This window comes from Pollachius pollachius (genome assembly GCF_949987615.1).
Source record: "Pollachius pollachius genome assembly, chromosome: 2".
Classification (NCBI taxonomy): Eukaryota; Metazoa; Chordata; class Actinopteri; order Gadiformes; family Gadidae; genus Pollachius; species Pollachius pollachius.
In genome coordinates this window covers 40617987-40638583 of record NC_136935.1, presented here as the reverse complement: position 1 = coordinate 40638583, position 20597 = coordinate 40617987, and the positions used below count along the sequence as shown (strand labels likewise).

At 43.7% G+C, this 20597-nt stretch overlaps 2 protein-coding genes across 4 annotated transcripts; both read right to left on the bottom strand.

Moving 5' to 3' along the window:
• Nucleotide 1: 1 nt before the first annotated feature.
• tmem184c (transmembrane protein 184C) lies at nt 2-5446 on the bottom strand. The gene is made up of 10 exons (XM_079731059.1): nt 4869-5446; nt 4579-4709; nt 4457-4493; nt 4048-4253; nt 3212-3286; nt 2982-3075; nt 2757-2869; nt 2443-2542; nt 1831-2002; nt 2-1555 (listed from the first exon to the last, which is right to left on the bottom strand). The coding sequence occupies exons 1-10, from the start codon at nt 4983-4985 to the stop codon at nt 1227-1229; spliced, it is 1374 nt and encodes a 457-aa protein (XP_079587185.1). The 5' UTR covers nt 4986-5446; the 3' UTR covers nt 2-1226.
• A 4225-nt stretch (nt 5447-9671) lies between these two features.
• Nucleotides 9672-19346, bottom strand: ednraa (endothelin receptor type Aa). 3 transcript variants are annotated; one of them, XM_079729429.1, is made up of 8 exons: nt 19089-19346; nt 17362-17867; nt 16026-16153; nt 14368-14566; nt 13106-13258; nt 12570-12703; nt 12266-12374; nt 9672-11447 (listed from the first exon to the last, which is right to left on the bottom strand). In XM_079729429.1, the coding sequence occupies exons 2-8, from the start codon at nt 17800-17802 to the stop codon at nt 11319-11321; spliced, it is 1293 nt and encodes a 430-aa protein (XP_079585555.1). In that variant the 5' UTR covers nt 17803-17867; nt 19089-19346; the 3' UTR covers nt 9672-11318. The 3 variants fall into 3 exon arrangements, with proteins under 3 accessions (XP_079585555.1, XP_079585553.1, XP_079585554.1); XM_079729427.1 differs by having other exon boundaries at nt 19093-19346; XM_079729428.1 differs by lacking the exon at nt 19089-19346 and adding an exon at nt 18045-18162.
• Nucleotides 19347-20597: the final 1251 nt, after the last annotated feature.

Below are 20597 nucleotides of genomic sequence, written 5' to 3'. Positions count from 1 at the left end.
GAACTTTAAAACAATGTCAGACATTTAATCCAACTTTGAACAAAACAATTCAATAGATCAGATAAGGCAATGCGACACATCAACTTGACCTACAGCTGATTGTGCTGCGTTCCGCTTACTTTAAACATTTGATTAAGAAAAATAATGGGAGAATGTGCATTTACTGATTTCATTGCCCAGCACAAATCAGTTAAACACAAGTACCAGAAGATTTTAATGCAACTATGAAATAAAATTAATGCATTCTTAAGTCCAGCGTAGATGGTACCAAGGATGGAATAAGCTACTTGACAATAGTTCCTGTTGTAAGGTGATTATAATACAGTAGTATTTACAATGACATTGTGATCCGAGTAGTTCCATAGCACAGAGATTAGCAGTAAGGCATGAGTGCAGAGTAGTTACATTCTATAGCCGATTCGGAGCTATGCATGTTAAAACGAGTGCATGGAGAGCAAGAGCTCAAAATCGATAGAAAATGTGCTACTGTTTGGGTACAAACCAAAAACAAACGTACACATTTCCTCGATACCCCCTTCTCGCATTAACCAACAGTAACCCTTATAGCCTTCATAAATGCTCATGATGTCCTGTGCTAACGATAGCCCATTCCAAATCAAACATTTATTGGCAACATATATTTCAAAAGCTTTACACTTTTGGTAATGCCTAAAGCTTGTAAAAATGTGCTTCTAATACATCGTCAAATAAGTTTATATGAGAAAATGATTCGACCAGGACCTTTTGTGCGGGGGAAACAATGGTGTTTTGTTCCCAAGGAATAAACTGCTGTGTCGGCCGACTACGACAGAAAAGATATATAGTCAGCATGGGTTGTCCATTAAAAAAAAGCAGAGGGTTTGGCTAAAAAAGGTCTTTAAACCCCTTGGGTCGAATCTAAAGACTGAATCTACCTATTTAGATCCGTATGCATGTTCATGTACCGAAGTATAATATTTAGGGTGTTTTAATAGAATAACCTTCTGGAGAAATACCGAAATTCTTACATAGTAATTATAGCTTATTTTAGGGCCATTGGAAGATAATTCCCGAAGTTGCTGCCTGACCTTGTGGGCAAGTAACTTAAAACAGTTGGTACTTTTGGTCTGGTTATAGAGGAAATAAGTCAATCAAAAAATAAAACGAAAGGGCTGGGACGCTGTCCAACACCTTTTTAAATCGCATCCCGATAAAGAGTTGAGCGACGCTACAGCCCCGACATTTGGCTACGTGATAACAACCAGATCCGCCACAGTGGGCTCTGCCGAACCCGTGGGTACTTCTTCCCCGACCTCGGCCGGCTGGTCGCTCCGCCTCGCCTCGTCATACCCGTCCTCCTCCCATGGGGCCGCGTTGAACCCGGCCGGGGCCGACCGAGAGTGAGGGGTCATGGTTTTGCCCAAGCCCTGGTACCGGCCCTTGGGCGACACCGGATTGGACACAGACTCAAAGTTACCGCCGTCCGGGGAGTCGCCCGAGAGCAGGCCGGAGCGCTCGCCGTCCATCGGCCCCTCGCCAAAGTAGTTCCTCCTGGGACGGCCCATCACGGTTCTCCCTGTGGGTATAAGAATAACGGAATACACCCATGGATTGATCAATGGAAAGCGTATCTTCTGCTGTTTAATTATCAAGCAGACACTTCATATCGACTTAAACAATGAATTAATCAAGGAGGAGTTCAGGGTTGTTCGCCTAACCTGCTCCTTGATTAATTATGTGCTTTGTGAGCGCATCTTGCTCAAGGATGCCTACAGTTAGTCGGCGGACATTGGGGATCAAACCCAGCCCCTTCAGGCACTGCCCAAATGCATCCGCAGCGGAGACACTCACCAACATTGCGCACTTGTTCTGAGATGTCGGCCCGGACGTCGGAGATGTCCCACATGGCCAGGAAGGAGTCGAAGCAGGACCCTTCGTCCCCATCCTGGATGAAGGGCTTATACGTGAAGCTGAAATGATGGGCAATGGCTGCTAGGAACATCTCCACGCAGATGATGAAATCCTGAAGGGGAAATATGGTTGGGCATGTAAATCGCAAATGCAAATTGAAAATATGAGTACAAAGGACATCAAAATCGATAAAGTTACACATGATAATATATCTAATTTGATGCTTTTAATAAGTGATGGGGGGCAGAATAATGAAGTCACTAGGATTCCATACCTCTTCAGTAGTAGTCCCTAAGGAAGAAGCCTAACCCTTACCTGCTCCTAAATGACATGGAGATAAATTCACTGACCAACAGCCTTTCTCAAGCTTTCCCTCAGTCTTTGGGGCAGATTGAGCTACATAGATAAGCCGGAGTATATTTATGGAACCATCCTATCCAGTTATACATCAGTGATTGTGGGTGATGATTTGATGATTAGCTTCGGCCCGTTGCCAGTCCTAAACCCATGGTTGGAGAAAAGCTTTTCGATATGATTAAAAGTTCATAGTACCTGTAAGCCAGTGGCCACAGCCTCCACGCTTTTCCATTCCCAAGTTTCTCTCTCTGAGATCACACCTACTTTGACTAGGAGAGCAATAAACGCAGCTTGCCTGAAACAAAAAGTTCACAAGGAGCCCACAATGAGTAGGAAATCAACAGACTACAGAAACAATCGGGCAAACTGCGAAACATAGCTCTCTGTCGCACACATACACACACATATCTAAGAATATGCTGTCATGTGACCACCATGCAAATGCTGATAAGGCACAAAAAACACAAACCGTTGAAAAGGTCACATCTTTCATATATAAACACACTTACCAGAAGGAGACAAACACCACCATTTTGACACACAAGAACTTCCCAACTGGTTTGATGGGGCTGAGTTCCTCCCTCAAGGCCTTATAGAACAACACCAGACAGTACATGGCGAACTAGAATTGGGATAGTGAGAGAAATAGTTTGATGTTGAGGTTCCACTGGTGCCTTAGTTTAGGTCAGGACAATACCAGACCATCACGTTACAAAGTGCGCCAGCCTTATTACCAGCTGGGACATATTGTTGAAGATGACAAGGTAGGTCCATGCGTTGGTGGAGCTGAAATTGCCTTCGTCATACACCCCACACAGTTCGCATATCCTTGAAGGTCAGGGAGGAGACACACCACAACAGCAGTTATGGATCTGAGCAGGAGCTGATGCAGTGCCAGTGCAACATTGATTTCACAGAGAGAGGTCCTCAGCTGACACAAAAGTAAGGAGATATTGACACTTACAGAGCGATTACTGTTGTGACCGGTCTAACCACGGTGTACTGCAACACCCCCAGCTTGCATCGAAGGAGCAACACCCTGCAATGCAAACATTTGTGGATCATGCATTTCCTCTCTGATGTAAAACGACAGTGTTCCTCTTGTGAACCCATCTCATGCTAATCAGCTAAAGGCAGTCGTGCCACGCAGTATCTGAAGTTGCCTGACCCAGAGCCATTTCAAAATGGGGAATGCAGCTGATGCTTTCTCTAAACACAGCTGAATAGGCAAAGCAAATATGAATGTGTTATCTTTAATAATTCATCACATACATATCAAAGAAATTGGAATATATGTGAACGAAACCTCTGTACTTTGTCTGTTTTCCCTTATCCAAAGGGACTTACAGGAAATCCAGTGACCTGCCATTAAAGCAGCAGGTTATGCCGGGGTTTCCCACAAGTCGACTTAAACTGTGGACATCAGGGTACCACTACCAACCCTTCAAACTTTTCATGTGTAGGGCCATTTCTTCCTAACCTGATGCCCCAGATGGTTTGTCACACAGAACCATCTTGAAAGTTGGTTTTGGAAAAGGGCAGGAACTGTCAAATAAAAGTTGTGATGATTTGATGAACCATCTGTAACTATCTATCAGGTTTTATTCAGAAAACATGGTCCGTTTCATCCACAATCGCGTTACATTAAGCCTAGTAAGACAGATTCTCGCTTGAACATGCTCTCTTGAATCCAGCTGCCTCTCAAGGTAAATGTGGTCGTCTCATCACTGCTATGTACTGGCATCAGATCATTCATTCACCGAAAATAAAACACGGCAAAACAAAAAAAGGCCAACTCACTCTCCCATTGGCCAGGGGGGGCAGCAGCAGAGAGGGGGCAGGTGCCTCTGCTGTTCCTGGACCTCCAGCATCAGGACTAAGTTGGGATACTGGTTGCCCAGGTAGTTGAGCAGGAAGATCATGAAGTTGTAGATTACAAAGGCCTCGTAGCACTCTCTGCACGTGTCCACATATATCGCTATACTAGGGTACTTCAAGGCAATCCACTGTTGAATTAAACAAGAGAGAGAGAATTAAACGAGACAGAGAGAATTGAGAGAGAATTAAGAGAGAGAGAGAGAGAGAGAGAGATTTGAGAGAGAGAGAGAGAGAGAGATTTGAGAGAGAGAGAGAGAGAGAGAGATTTGAGAGAGAGAGGGAGAGAGAGAGAGAGAGAGAGAGAGAGAATTTGGTGTGGTAGGTAACTTACACTGTCCAAGCTGTAGATCGGGACCATCCACAGTATTCTACAATAAGCAATTGAAAACAAACAGTTTTTGAATTGATAACTGATCAAAAACGGCGCAATGTCTGCCAAGAAGCCACTCCTACCTTATAATGGGTTTCTGCAGTTCAGGCTGAGTGTAGTGTACTAAATGCTGCAGGATGCCCCATAAGGATATTGGTATAGTCATGAAGACAAATATTCCGGCAATGAACCATGCTTTGTTATGAATCCCGACCTGGAAGACATTACAAGGCATAAAAAGATAACATGATAACGTCATAGCAAACCCTGGGAGTACAGTAAGGCTACATTCTGGTAAGCAGAAGCATGGTTTTAACATGTGAAACGAAATGACCGACACTCATTTTGATACTGAAAATTAGTGGCTACTAACCGTAGACTTCTGTAGTTCCCAGATGCATAGTGGTAGGACGACTAACAACAACAATATATACAACAACACGACCAAGGGTCGGATCCATCTTCTCCAGTTTCCACAGGAGCAAGGCATCTTTATGAAGAAAGATATCTGCCTTGTAAGGTTAGAAATATTACTTCACCACTTATTGGCCATCATGGTTTGTCTTTAGGAACGTGCCTTTTCTAAACATTAAGCTAACAAGACAATATGCTGGCGGTCTCTCTCTCTCGCTCTCTTCGACGCTCTTCCCTGACTTCACGTTTCGTTTACAGGAATGGCAAACTGCAGGGTTACAGTTAATTGAGTTATGTTTCACATGACTAGAGGTTTGAGGTAGCTAGTTTGCAGGGGTGAGCTCGTCAGCTGATTCATCTTGTAAACAAACCGTGATAATGACCACCCCATGGCAGTTATCAAAACGCTCCACCCAAATTTGAGAAAATGTAGAAGCTATTGTTGTTGAAAATGTATATAAGTGTCCAGATACGTATCGATTTGCTAACTATACATAACAACAGCAGCGAAGATGAAGTTTAAGACCGATTTGCACACTTCCTGTTCTACAAGAGTCCCACCTACATCCGTGGTGATAGGTGGATAACAGCCAATCAACGGGTGCCATTCCTTTCCGCCTTGACTGTAGTTTCGGCTCTGGATTCGACCATAGACCAAATAGACTGGTCAGAATTCGAGTTGACCATAATAATTCCCATTCACCACGAGATGGCAATGTTAATTAACTTTTAAGGGGCTTCTTATTGTGCAGCCATGACTTCATTTTTGCAGGAAAGTATTCAAATGTATTGTCGATGTGGAACAAGACAATATCAACTTCATCGCCTTCTTTAATCAGCAACCTCAAATTATTAAAGGTAGGCATAATTTAAAGATACATTTTTTTTTTAAGTCAATAACCATCTAGCTTTTAGGGTAGTTTAACAAGAACTTAATCAAACATGGATTTGTTGGACCATTTCTATGATTTGACATTATTAGATAATACAGCGTAAATAGGATACTGTGGTTATGAGGTTGACAACACTTGATAAAAAGCAATTCAAAATCCTGCCAAAACTAAAACATTACTTTAACTTAAATAGGTTACTTTGAAATTACAGCAATACTGGCTTTCACCGAAAACTTTAATTAGCTATGTTTTTTGTTTTGTTTAGATTTGTAAGTTCCAAAGTGTTCTTCTAAAAACCCACAGGTGCAAATTATTATACACCATTTAATAAACACAATCTATGGATGTAAATTAATTACAATTAAGAAAGGATTTTTCATGGTACTAAAAAATTTCAATAATGCCAAAATCTAAATATCGTAAGAAAACATAATTTTATGAATAACAAAGCCTCTTCAGAAGGTGCCAGGAATTGGAAACGTGTCATGCACAAAGAGGACATCTTCCTTAACAAGTGTAGCAAGTTTTGAGTTGATAGCTGAACAAACAAGCAAACAAGTGACAGACAGATACCTTGGAAATACATGGAAGCTCACCATATGCTCTGTGTTTCCTGGGATGAGCCAGCCATCAACACACACTTTTTGCATAAATAAAGTCACTCAACGTCTATCATATCTGAATCGATTATGCATTATTATTGCAGAATTTCTAATGCAATTATCAAGCAATTTTCCCCTCGCCTACTTAGCAGGTAACGGTAAAGACACCCGAGACATTGAAGTGAATTTGTCTAAAGTAAAGAGAGAGAGAGCATGCTTATGCCAGAGGAGTCGTCACTGTGTCTGATACCTGACGACTAACAAGAGATACGGTATCAGCTAAAGTGCCCCTCCTTTGTCAGGGGAATACATTAGGCTACTCTGCAATTAATACCCATTATTATTTATTGATCTTAATACTTCTACAGGTGCATGTTTGGAAACTGTTCAAATGCACAAAGGGCATTCAATTCAGTAGATCTGTTCCTGAAGTTGAACACTACAAACAAGTATATATCTGTTTCTTCACAAGGCAATCAATCCCAATCCGACCTATTCCATATGAAAACAACTGAGGTCACCTGTAGGCACATAGATCATACCATTTGGAATCAACACTGATACTCATGACTGACTAAACTAACATTACAAGAACTGTGTGACTAGCTCCCATACTGTATGTGTACTGTGAATGCATGTTTAATCTACTGCTATGTTTATTCGGACACTGGATACAGCTTGCAGGCGATCTCCCGAGACCCACTCTAATATAGATTGGTTATGAATACACGTCCCCAAATAACCTGCTAATCCAATTGTCCCAGGAAAGACAGAGCACTATAACTTCAGCTGCAGTGTCTCCGTAGAGTTCCCATTATAGCCCTAGAGCCGTATTATAGCAACTGCCCTATGTAATCCTCAAACTGGGCTTTCCCATAGACATTCCATAATTTATCTTTGGGTTTTGTCAGTTGAACTCCAAATCCATTGGATTTCTGACTTAATCATTTGCTTGAGACAATAAGACAATAATCCATAATAGTGAACAGTGATGATAATGTTCTAGTCAGTGAGTCTACTTAATCAATCTAGCTAATTAGAGGGCAATCTGATCTTTTGCTGGCCACAAAGGCCCCAGTGGGAGATCATTTTTGATATTCTATAAGTGATCTCCAAATGGAATGCCCATTTCAACTTGACGGACTCAAAAACAACTTTGTTGCTAACGTGAAGGTGCTACTACGGTCCTTCTAATATTCACTCAGTTCAGTCCATTATCAATCATGAGTGCTGCAAGCCATCCCTGATCCAGTTTGTCCTAATCGACTCTTTCGTAAGGATATTCAAAAGGGCTTAATGGACACCGCTTGACTGTGAACACCGTCTTGAGAATAAACTGAAAGCTAAACGCCCGTTCTGATGTACTGTCTACACCTGGGGATGTGTTCCTTTGTTTCTTCAAAATTACACATCTTGCCCAAAACGCTCTGCGGTTGATCTACCACAATGGGCTTGTGGTTCCTCTTCAATATGTTCATTTTGGAAGAGGAGAACTTGGCACGGTTAACGAGGCACTATATTTGCTCAATATGGAGCACTTTTGCGGACATCCTCTGTTGTTTTCCTTAGAGCTATATATAATTCCTTTCAGGAAGAGAAGAAAATGTTCCCACACAATTCCATTCCATCCACTCTCTCCTTCTTTCCTACCCTTCCCTTCCTCTTCCTCTTTGTTTAATGGATTAATCCAAGCTCACACATCCTACCAGAACCATCACAACCTCCACCACCACCTTCACCACCACCAACAGCACCATCACCACCTCCACCACCACCTTCACCACCACCACCACCACCAACAGCACCACCACCACCTCCACCACCACCTTCACCACCACCACCACCACCAACAGCACCATCACAACCTCCACTACCACCTTCACCACCACCACCACCACCACCACCAACAGCACCATCACAACCTCCACTACCACCTTCACCACCACCACCACCACCACCACCATCACAACCTCCACCACCACCTTCACCACCACCACCACCACCACCACCACCAAGAGCACCATCACAACCTCCACTACCACCTTCACCACCACCACCACACCACCACCAACAGCACCATCACAACCTCCACCACCACCTTCACCACCACCACCTCCACTACCACCTCCACCACCACCACCACCTCCACCACCACCTTCACCACCACCACCACCACCACCATCTCCATCCTCACCACCGTCACCATAACCTCCATCATCACAACCTCAATCACCTGCATCCCCAACACCACGAACACCTTCACCACCACCATCACCACCATCTCATCACCACAACCTCCATAACGACCACCCCCCCAACACCATTACAACTATCATCACCATAACCAAGACTCCCCTCTCGCATCTATGGCATTTCCTCACCACCATCAAAAACCCCATCCAACTATCCTTAATGCTATGCCTTTATGTGTGGTTGTCATTTTCCTGTGTTTATCTCAAATGTTTTTCCTAAAAACAAAACATTTTAGATTTCTGTGATAGCCGCTCCCCTGACTTTTGGAGCATGAGTGTAATGTAAATGTGACTCCTTTTAATGGGTGCATATTGTTATGGTTTCATAAAGATTAAGACCCACGACTACGATTACGGCTTATCAGCAAACTGCTGGGTCAAATAGCCAGCTGGCGTCCATTAAAACTCCTAGCTCTCAAATGTTCTTGTTGCTTTTGGTGCACTGAGCAAGATACTGAGCTGTGTATGAAATGCAACAGTTCTTTGTCTTAACTAAGGCGAAGCAAAATTTGTCAACCAACAAAAATGGGGTTCTTGCCACTGAAAAAGATCTTGAATTGTCGATTAACACCCCTCAAAAAACCTCCTTCCAAATCTGTCCCTCAAACCGAACAGATTTTTTTTCTCTGAAACTGTGTATTTAGTATTTGCTAAAGCCTCAGTGCTTTCCCTCTCGTTCTGGTCCGATCACCACTCAAAGCTTCCCCGGTCTGCTGCGCTGGCCACCAGTCACTTACATGGGATTCAAATCCCACTAGTGCTCTTTCTCAAAGGCTCACATCCTCCTCACTGTGACTCGCAGCAACCCCTGAGGGCTTGCTCACCACGCGGGTCACAGAGCACGTCAAATCACTCCCAGACGGCCCCCGGTTTGAAATATGAACCAGGGGGAGCGGGTGGAAGAGGGAGAGGGGATGGGGGGGGGAGTAGTGTTCAAAGACCCTGAGAAGTGTCTGTGAATGTCGCAGTCAAATAAAATAAAGTTTTGCTCGAAGGTAGACTTCTTTGGTCAGGAGTTGATTTAATATGTGAAGTAGCAGCACTATATTTCTTCGACAAGAAAACCAACCACTGTACAGTTTTTCCATTTTTCCACAGGTTAATATTGACAGTTTAGGCCTAGTGATAACATTGAAACACAACATGAAATTCCACACTTTAGTTTATACAGTGTAGAAAACATGAGTTTGTCTCTAAATAGCACACACACACACACACACACACACACACACACACACACGCACAGACACACACACAAATACACACACACACACGGTTACATGTACACCAATCGTATGAGGGCAGCATAGGTCATGTCTACTCATATGATTTGAATGAACAAAACATAATACCTCAAACACACGTAAATACTGTCAAATCAATGCCATTCAATTACAATACAACACTTTATAAAAGTGTACATATGTATAGATGCTGAAGAATATACGCACAAAGTATATGTCTCTTGTGTCTCAAATGAAAATTCACAGTGCTATATAAGTAAGCTTATATCTATTCTAAACCAAGAGGCCTCTTGAATACTATGTTCAATGTTGATCCTTTTGATATATTGTATAAGAGAGTATGTCAAACAAATTCCAGATGTTGCCGATAGAGTTTCTCACATTGAGCAGAAGAGATCTGTGATTGTGTGCTTATGTACAAAATGCTTCATCTGTATATAAGCACCCTTCTTCAACATCTCATACCTAAGAATCCTTCAGGGGGGGCCATTTTGAAACCACCTCAAACTAGACCACTCCACCGCCTATCCGCACATCCACCGTAGTTAAAAACCGACCCTAATTTGAGCACACACTGGTATGAATGAATAATAAGTGTGTGTGTGTGTGTGTGTGTGGTGTATGTGTATGTGTGTGTGTGTGTGTGTGTGTGTGTGTGTGTGTGTGTGTGTGTGTGTGTGTGTGTGTATGTGTGTGTCAGTGCGGCCGCCAGTGTGTTTGACGGGAAATGAAGAGCGGGATGATTAACATGCACTGTCCCTGGTCCTTCGGGGCCGCAGAGTGTAGCACACGGAGGCTAGCAGGCACGCAGGTAGGTGGGGGGGGGGCGGGAGCTGGTTCTCTTGGGGGAGGTGGATGCACACTCTCACGTCATTCCTTCTGACAATTCTGTCCCCTTGATGAAGGCCCCCGTCCCGGTAGGGGTGCCCCTTTATACGAACATTACGCCTCGCAACGAGCGGGAAATGAGGTTCATTTATAGTGAGCGTTCAGATGCTTCCTGTGTAATGAGTCTTCCTCTTCCTCTGACCTGCATCAGGAACCCCCCCCCCCCCCCCTTGCTACACCACAACTTGCTCCCCCTGTCTCCCTCCATCCCTCTCGCTTTCCTCCATGGGTTTTCTAACATGACGGACGACAGGGAATAAGCGGATGCTGTAGTAGCCGGGAAAGCTGTGCGGAGGAAACAGCACACGGAGCCATATAGTGTTCCTATGTTATTGTCCTTCCTCGGTTCCTTTCTGTCTTTTTCCTTGCCTATACGTGGCTCCACTGGGAGTCCGAGTGTCTTTCCGAGAGTTGTATGAGGTGGGTCCACACAATGAGTGTGTGTGTGCGAGTGTGTGTGTTTTGAAATCTTCCTTCGGCAGATGTGCGACAACGGTTCACGTTGTCGTTGGTGGGAGGGGGGGTGGGGGTTAGTTGCTGTCCTTGCGGTCGGGGGCGAGGTTGTTGGGCTCGGGACTCTTACACTGGATGCTGGTGCCGTTCATGGCTCCTGTGCTGGTCACCTGGCTGTCGGAGTAGCACCAGCAGCACAGACACGACTGCAGAGGGAGAGAGAGAGAGAGAGAGAGAGAGAGAGAGAGAGAGAGAGAGAGGAACAGAGAGAGACAGAGAGAAAGGGAGAGGGATAGAGAACGCAACCAGTGAGAGGATGATTTAGTCATCAGACGACTTAATCCAAATCAACAAACAAAAGAATATTTTAGAAATTGTTTTTAAGTTTAGGGAGCAGGTCGTGGTAAGGCATCATGCTCAGCCTACAGGTTAGGTTGTAGACATTGGGGTTCAAAACCTGAACATTTCAGGAGACGGACAAACTACCATATCACTAGAATATCCAGCGGGCCGACATGCATGTACGCAAACACAAACGCACGCACGCATGCATGCACGCACGCACACACACACTCACACTCACAGACACACATTCATGCACACTCACACGCACACTCACACACACACCCATGGTGATAGTGAGAGTGGAGAGACATGGCTTATCTCTAGCCTGGGTCTTTTGGCAGACGTGTTCAGCCTGTGAGCCTGGTCACCCAAAGGAGCACCTATAAATCAAAGGCCCGTGTATACATGTTCCATGTGGGATGTCATCACCACAGTGGCCCCGGGGCCCAAGAACAGGGGACCAAGCCCACTGGTTGTTTATTTGAACAGATTAAAGGGTTCTAGGTGTGCCCTTGTTACTGATTTATAGTGTGTTGTATGTGAATTAGGAATGACAAGAAATATTTAACTTTAATATATCTTAACTTAATTCTTCATTCTACACAACTCTCCACACACACACACCAATACAATCTGTGATGTGGGTGAAGTCTATGGTCTAGAGTGGAATCCACTCTACCTTGAAGCAGTTCTTGAACTTCTTGCTGACGAAGTAGAGGATGATGGGGTTTATGCAGGAGTTGACTGTCGCTAGGTTGAAGCCAAAGTAATCCATGATCAAGAGGAAACTGTAATCAAAAGAGACACGATGTCATCAGAAACCAGCTCCGACATGTGGTTTACCTCCCAGCATCGATCATCCTGAAGGCTAAACTATAAACTGTTGAGTCAATAGAACCTTTGAGTCACGTGTGTAGTCCAACCTTCACTTCTACTGTCCTGCGTTCTGGATGGGGTGGGAGAGGTGGGGGTGGGTGACTCACCATAACAGCTCACAGCGGCCCTGGTCGTTGGGGTCGTACACCATGTACTTGAGGATCCTACTGAGGTGCAGGGGGAACCAGCACAGGGCGAAGATCAGGACCAGACTGAAGACCGCCTTGGCCACCTCCCTGCGCTGCGGACAGAGATGACACACACACACACCAAACACACACAAACACACACATAACCAAAAACACACACACACAAATATATACACACACACACACACACCAAACACACACACATACAAACACACAAATACAACATTAAAAGGAGATTAGGACATTTGTGCAAGGTAACCAACTAAATCCACTTGATGGATGAATAGCTTCAAACCCCTAACCCCTTGGTCGGGCTTCACACCATAAGATCAACAAGGATACACTATTCCTCCCCATTATAATTCGACCAACTCAGCACATCAACAGAACAGACAGTTCATGAACATGAACAATGAACATATTCAGCTCCAAGACGGTTTCCCAGTGTTTTCATTGTGTGGCTCTGTGATTAAGAAGTGAGGGCGTGAGCTCACCTGTTTGAGATGCTCGCTCAGGGCGATGCGTAGGCTCCCGTTGCGGTGGTTGAGCATCTCGCAGGCCATCAGTGTGTAGAAGATGGCCGTGCACAACAGCGGCACACAGAAGTAGAAGCCAAACAGCCACCAGTCCTTCATGTCTTTGTAGTACTGTGACAAAATATCACAATATGACAACAAATTGTTCCCGATCACTGTGATAAACGGATGCCAAACGTGGTGAGGAATGGGAGGGAAAAGATCATCACACAAGATCAGAGATCAGCCAATAAGAGGGTTGACCTGCATGTGGACTTAAGGATGACCCCTGACCCATGACCTTAAATAGGCTAGGGTTCAACTGCGCTCATATCGTTACCGGATGGGGTTTGTTTGCAAAGTCAAAGCAAGCAAACATATTCATCTTATAAATGTACCACCACAGATCATTTTGATCATGAAATATTTTCTTTGAACATGATCAAACACATTGCTCGGTTATAACCAGTTAAAGATTAGATGGGTTGGATCTTGAATGAAGTCTTCATTGTGAAACGACACCATCTGCTCTGCATGTCCCTGGACAGAACCCAAGGCTACATGTGTTTCAACTAGGGCTTATCAGCCCTGAGGTGGGAACTCAAATGTTCCCAACCTCGCTATGCTTGTGCCTCAATACAATCCTCTCCTCACGGCCTTTCTTTGCATGTGGAGCCGACATGTGGCTAAGCCAGAGGCATTCGTATGGCAACCCTAAGTAATTGCACTGGTGGCCTGCAATCAATTATGCTGCCTGGGAGAGAGAGAGAGAGAGAGAGAGAGAGAGAGAGAGAGAGAGAGAGAGAGAGGAAAAGGAGCTCTGATCGCTAAATTTCGGTTAACCTTTTTTTCTCTCCCCCAGACGTAGATGTGGGAGACGTCTGACGCGGTCTCACCACATCCTGATCAGCCGAGGGGTTCATGGATTGTTTAGTTGCTCATTGTTGACTGCAACAGCAGTACAAAAAAAAGCTGCCAAATGTGACTACTCTGTTGGGCTGATTGCGAGATGTAATAACATGCATGTGTGAGTTATGCGTGTACTTTCTGTGATCCGATTGCAGAGCATTTCCTCAAGCCTCAAAAGCACCAAGCACCCATTTCGTCTTCAGTGCTGTTTGCCACTAGTAGGTTATCTCGAGCACACCGTTTGTTTCTACAACACACCTAGGCCTGAGGTAAAGGGAAACAAATACATGGCATCAGTACAAAAACAACAAAGAAAAAGAATGATCCTGTACCTTCATGAAGTCACTCTGTGGGTTTAGCATGCAGGTTTTGATCGTAACGTTGCGGTATTCCGTGGTGACAATGTCAAAGCCCACAGCCTCAGGCACGGCCAGGATCATCGAGAGCACCCATATGGAGATGATCTCTATGGCGGTGAGAAGAGGGACACCTACACCCTGCACCCTGCTCCAAGACGCCACCGCTCTGTACCTGGAAGGACAGGAAGACGCCACGGAAGACAGGGAATCAACAATGACAATTGGGAGACACACCTTAAGATGAACTGTTTAGTCAGATAGCAAATGATTTAATCCTGAGAGTCTTGAAGGGGATTTTAAGATACATGTCATTACTAAGCAGGTAGTGGTTAGTCATTTTCTTGCTTAAGGCATGAGAGGGGCAGTGAGACCACCTTTATGGCGGTTCTGTGAGCCCTACGTACATAGGTACGTACATAACTACGTTATGACCTGAGCTAACCCTTTAAGGAAGCAGACGCCGGAGATCAAATTCAGAACTTTCCAACTGTGAGTCAAAGACCCTATCCACTCGACATTATTGGTTAGGGAGATCTAGATCTGATGTGCCAAATGATAAAATAACTGACGTGCATAGAAATTGTTTGATTGATTAAATGCATTTTGCTTTTACTGTATTGAGAGCTGAGGAGTCAAAAAAAGGAGTTTGTATGCATGGCATTTTACAAAAGGCAATAGGCAGCACATGCAGATAACAGAATGGATATTATGATGAGTATGTTTAAGATTTAATGAATGGAGATGATCAATTGTTTATTTTTAAATATCTATCTTAAATATTTATATTTTGCGATGCCTCCAAAAAATGTCCCATATTGGCAGGGAGTTTAGTCTGTTGGCTCCTTGTTTGCTTGTTTGTTTCATTAATGGATGCCACTTGTCAAAATGTTTTAGTAAAATCCAACATCAACATTTTATGGCAAAAACGATATGTATTTTTCATGACACATTTGAATTCTCTGTTGAACAACGTGATGTCATTTATATTTTACCGGGTAGTAATGTATCCACCTTTTTGTCTTCCCCAAATATTGAAAGATAGCTACAATACACAATAGACCAAAGTACTTTGATAATACAAATGCAGTCATGGTACACATTTCCTGACAACCAATTGAGCATGCTCGTTGTTGAATACCATGTCAGCGGGAACTTGTTAACCTATCATTATTAAAACTGAATCTTAATACAACCTTACCCAACAGTAGAATGAAATCCTCAAACACCGATTTGTATATGCTTAAATGTAGGAGTGTAGAATCCTAGGGGAACATTCTCTTTGAATCTTGGAACACAAATTATATATTTTAATGCAATTATTTTCATATCCTTGTTAAATTTGATGCACCTTTGGAAATAGAAATAGAAACTACTTAGTAAAATGATACAACACAAGCAAGTTTTCCATAGGCTATCAAGTTTCCAAGATCAATATCAATTTCAGCACTGTACTTCGATCATTAAACTTTTCGATCAATACGTGTGAGTGTGTTTGTGTGTGTTTGTGTGTGTGTGTGTGTGTGTGTGTGTGTGTGTGTGTGTGTGTGTGTGTGTGTGTGTGTGTGTGTGTTTGGCTCTGGTGTGTAAGGCCTTGCAGTGCATGAGGATGTGCAGTGTGTATGGGCACTGACCTGTCCACACTCAGGGCACAGAGGTTGAGCACAGTGATGCCCACCGAGGCCTTCTGCACGAAGGGCACCAGCTTGCACAGACAGATGCCAAACGCTGTGCTGGCAAATGGCCACTGGGATGTCAGGAGCTGATACAACAAGCAGTCATCACAGGACATTGTCATCATGAACAAGCATCAACTCACATAACATTATCATTTCATGCAGGCTTATATTGTACAGTTACATTTTGCACTAGCAAGGCAAAGCTTGTCCCATAAAACTTGAAATTGGTTCTTTTTTTTACAGACATGAACACATAACAATGGCAATACACACTTAATAAATATGTCACAGGAAATCCTTTTCCAATAATACTATGATTATTAACTCTTTAAGATTGACGTTTGGAAATATGTCATGTCTTCTAGTATGGTTTGCATTCATTTAGCTTGCAATGTGGATACATATACCAGCATTTACCGAGCAAAGCCTAGTTCATAACCTTGATTTTAACTTGTTGCATATCTCAAAAGAGAGTGCTCAACACCCTGTAAGCCGGTCATGGAAACAGCAAGCTACACATTTCTTTCCTGAAACACATATTCCTGCTATCGCTTCTTTTCCCCCCTGGCCCCTTTTCCCCTGTTCAAGTACTGTTCTGGGAAAGCCCCCGAAAGTGTGCAGAGAATATATGGGAGTTAAAAGAAGCCAGAGGAAGCTTTTCGCCCAGGCGCATCCTGGCTTCCTATTGTTTACTTGGGCCGCTGTGTTTAATCATGGAGGAGGAAGAGCAAAAGAGGGTCTCCGCCCGCGTCACTCCTGGTTCTCAGCCTTTGTGTGGAGCGGCTTTAATTTTAGAAGCAACGCCAGGACCCCTTAGGAAGCTAAACCAAAGGTCATTACCCCCTGGCTCAGCCCTCCAGGCTGAGTGCAAAGTGAATACACACTGAGCCAGACCGAACACAAGAACGTATAGCCCCACACTGAATGCGATACAATGTTTTCTATGTGGTTGGAAAGAGGAAATAAAATGTGTACAATACCGATCAGTCAAACACAAACTACAGTTCTTTACTCTGGTCCTGCATGGTGTGTGTGTGTGTGTGTGTGTGTGTGCATGTATGCGTGTGTGTGTGTGTCGTCGTGTGCATTTGGCTACAGCGTCATCCCCTCCCTTTTGTTTATTTAACTCAGTTTCCCTGGTTCTCACATTATCCTCCCCTGGGACCCCCTTAAGGGGGGAGCTAAGGGGGTGGGCTTCAACAAGTCCAACCTCTCTCTGTTACGCACTGGACACATATGGCACATATGCTAGCATTGCAATGGGAACCCAGCATGCGACGGCGAGCGCTACCTTGTAGACGATGACGGGCAGGTTGATTGTGATGTGGATGAGGTCCCCCATGGCCAAGCTGGCGATCAGAGCGTTGGGTCCGTTCCTCATGCACTTGTTCTGGTAGATGATCCTCAGCAGCGTGACGTTGCCCACCATGCCCACCACAAACACCAACACAGAGATCAGCGAGTTGATGTACTTGAAGGATGTGCTGATGGTGGTGCGAGTGTCGCAGGGCGGGGGCCTCCTCCTGACCGTCACGTTCCCGAAGCCGGAGCCCGAGGCCAGGGCCATGGGCTCGTCGGGGCCCGGGAGGGGCCCGGGGCGGGCGGTGCTGTGGAAGCCCATGTATTCAGAGTTGTCGTCGACGTCCTGGGTGTTGTTTATGTTGGAGTGGCACGTTCCGATGGCAGCCATACACAGCATCAGGGCCAGCACGTGTACCACAGGGCCGCCCATTATGAAACACCTTCCACTTATTGGGTTTCCACTGATTGACGATAAAAAGTTGTCCCGATTGATTGCTGGAAAGAGAGAGCGAAAAAGCACAATTAGAGACGTAAACTAGAAAATGTTGCTGTTTTCATAATGTTCAAAATTGGGTTTGTATTGCTGTCATCAAACATCATATAAAAGTGTTGACAACAAGGCGGTCAACCGAAAAAGAAAGAAAACACAATCCGAGAACCGAATCCCCTCACCCACGAGCGGCCGTCAGCAGATAAGTAGTCTGCACCCAAGAAACAACAGTCTATTTTAACCCTGAGTGGTGTTTGTCAGACTACACTTAACTTCGACAGCAACCGCTGTCATTCTCTCCAACTGATTTAAGGAAGTGAAAAGGACAAGGTCCTCAATAATTCAAAACGGTAGGGAGGGGAAATAGGGAGTGTTTTTTAGTCATGCTGCCAGGACAACCCTTCTGAGATGTTCCTCCCTGCTATTCCTGGAAGGAGAGGCACTGAAGAACTGTGTGCGTATGTGTGTGTGCGGGTGGTGCGTGCGTGTATCTGTGGCTGGACAGCTTAACGTCTGCTCATCTTGTTTAGACAGAGTACCTTGCATGGTTTTCAAGTGTTTCCACTGTCGTGGAATAGTGCTTCTATTCTTTCTTTCTCCTGGTGCCCATTCTCTCCTGTTTCTAATTAGGACAACTCCAACGTGTGGTTAGAAAACAATGGAACCTAAAAGACGACAGGCTATTCTTTGTGTATTTACAGGAAAGAATACTTTAGTATTGAATTCCTGTAAATATACCTACAATTTTGGTCAAATACTTCCAGAAAGAATTCAAGAGTGGTCAAGAACTCAACATTGACAACATTTATTTGTTTAAATGACAAACACTTCCGACAGAAACTTTTGTAAAATAGTTTTCACTGAATTGAATCATAATAAACCTTTATTAGGCTTACTTTTCTACTTATAATAATATATAAAAAAGATACACTGGTTAAATAGCAATTTATCTCTGTAACATTAACGAGAAAAAGTTGAACCAGCAGTTACAGCAATAACGGTGCCCGTTTTCATCACATCTCATCATCACCAGCACACGCAACCCTCCGGTAGCCAGGAGTCGTTCCTGCTCCCAGTCCCGGTTGTCACCAAGTACACAAAGAACAATTTAGCAGCCAGCCCTTCAAGTAGCATCACAGTTTAGCATCAGCACCGCACCGTTGGGATACGTGACAGCAGCATGCAAACTGATTCAGCCATAAATAATAAATGCATTTGGTTTTTACCTACCGCTCCTAAAATGTCTGCCTGGCCCCCTTGGAAACCGTCAGGCAAACTTTCGGCTGAAGCCCCCCAGACATCTGTATCACATCACATAAGTCATTAACGCGCTATCAAAGTCGCGCCGTATCCCACTTGGTTTGAGCAACGTGCCCGTCTGCTCTGAGGTGCATTCGCATTATGGTTCAGGGTTTCCTGTGGAGAGCCGGTGCGTGTGTTTGCGTGTGCGTGTGTGCGTGTGTGAGTCAGTGAGCGTGTGTGTCTTCGTGCATCCGCCTTGTGTATATGTACGTGTGTCAGCGAAGCAGCAGCAGAACACTTTTGACTGGGTGGGATATTAAATCTCCACCTCCCTTCGGTAACAGACTGGGCCCCCCTTTGGAAACACATCCCCCCCACCCTTCTCTCTCTCCCCGCACCGCCCGCTGACAGCCATCTCCAGCGTTGCATAAAAACACAGGGCCGGAGCCAGGGGCCATAGGAGACCCGAGGAGCCCCTACCGGCCCCCTTTCTCCCTCTATTCACTTTTTGCTCTAACCTCAGATAACTTCTTTGGTAGAACGCCACATTTTTTAATGCTATAATAGAAGATAGGTAGTTAAAAATAGATACATAGAAATATGATAATCATAATGATGATAATGATAATAATAATATTACTAGTAATAATAATAATAATAATAATAATAATAATAATAATAATAGTAATAATAATAATAAATATTTTTATAAAATACAATTAAATCAATTGTACCACAGTGGAAATGATTATAAATACTTTTATAATGATATCATGAAAGTCCCATTTAAGCATTAACTATTTTAATAATTAAACTGCTATCATTAAAGCCCATTAGGAGAGCTACTTGGTTGACCTAGCCAAACCCTAAATGTAGCATGTTTTTTATACCCTATTCGTACATGCAACCGTTTCCTCACACGAAAGCCATGTTAGATTGGATCAAGTAGGGGAGCGCTCTGGGAAGTCTGGCCGAGCGACGTGTTGTTGTGATGTTTTCATGGGAACTCTGGAGGGGAAGGCAGAGGAAATGGGAGCTAAACGTCAGGCCGCCATTACTTGTTTACGCTAACAGCCGTGTGGGTGGCCAAGCTGCAACTGCAGCACGTAGAGCCCATTAATTGTATTGCTATAACAATTATTATTATGACAATAATAATAATACAAATTATTATTATTATGTTCATTATTGTTTTTATTTGTCTTCATATTATTATTATTTATTATTTTTATTTTTATAATTATTATTAGTTTAAATAGTATTTGTCATAGTATAAATATTATAAAATAATAAAAACAAAAATAACAGTCATAACAGTAAAAAAAAATACAAATAATACAAATAAATACATAACAATAATAATAATGATATTTATATTTAGCTAGTGAACGGCTGGATACTGTTGTTCTACTTGTACGTTATTGTTGCCTTCTACGTTCAGCGTGTAGATAGGGAGGACAGGTCAGTATTGATTGAGCTGAGCAGTCCTCTGT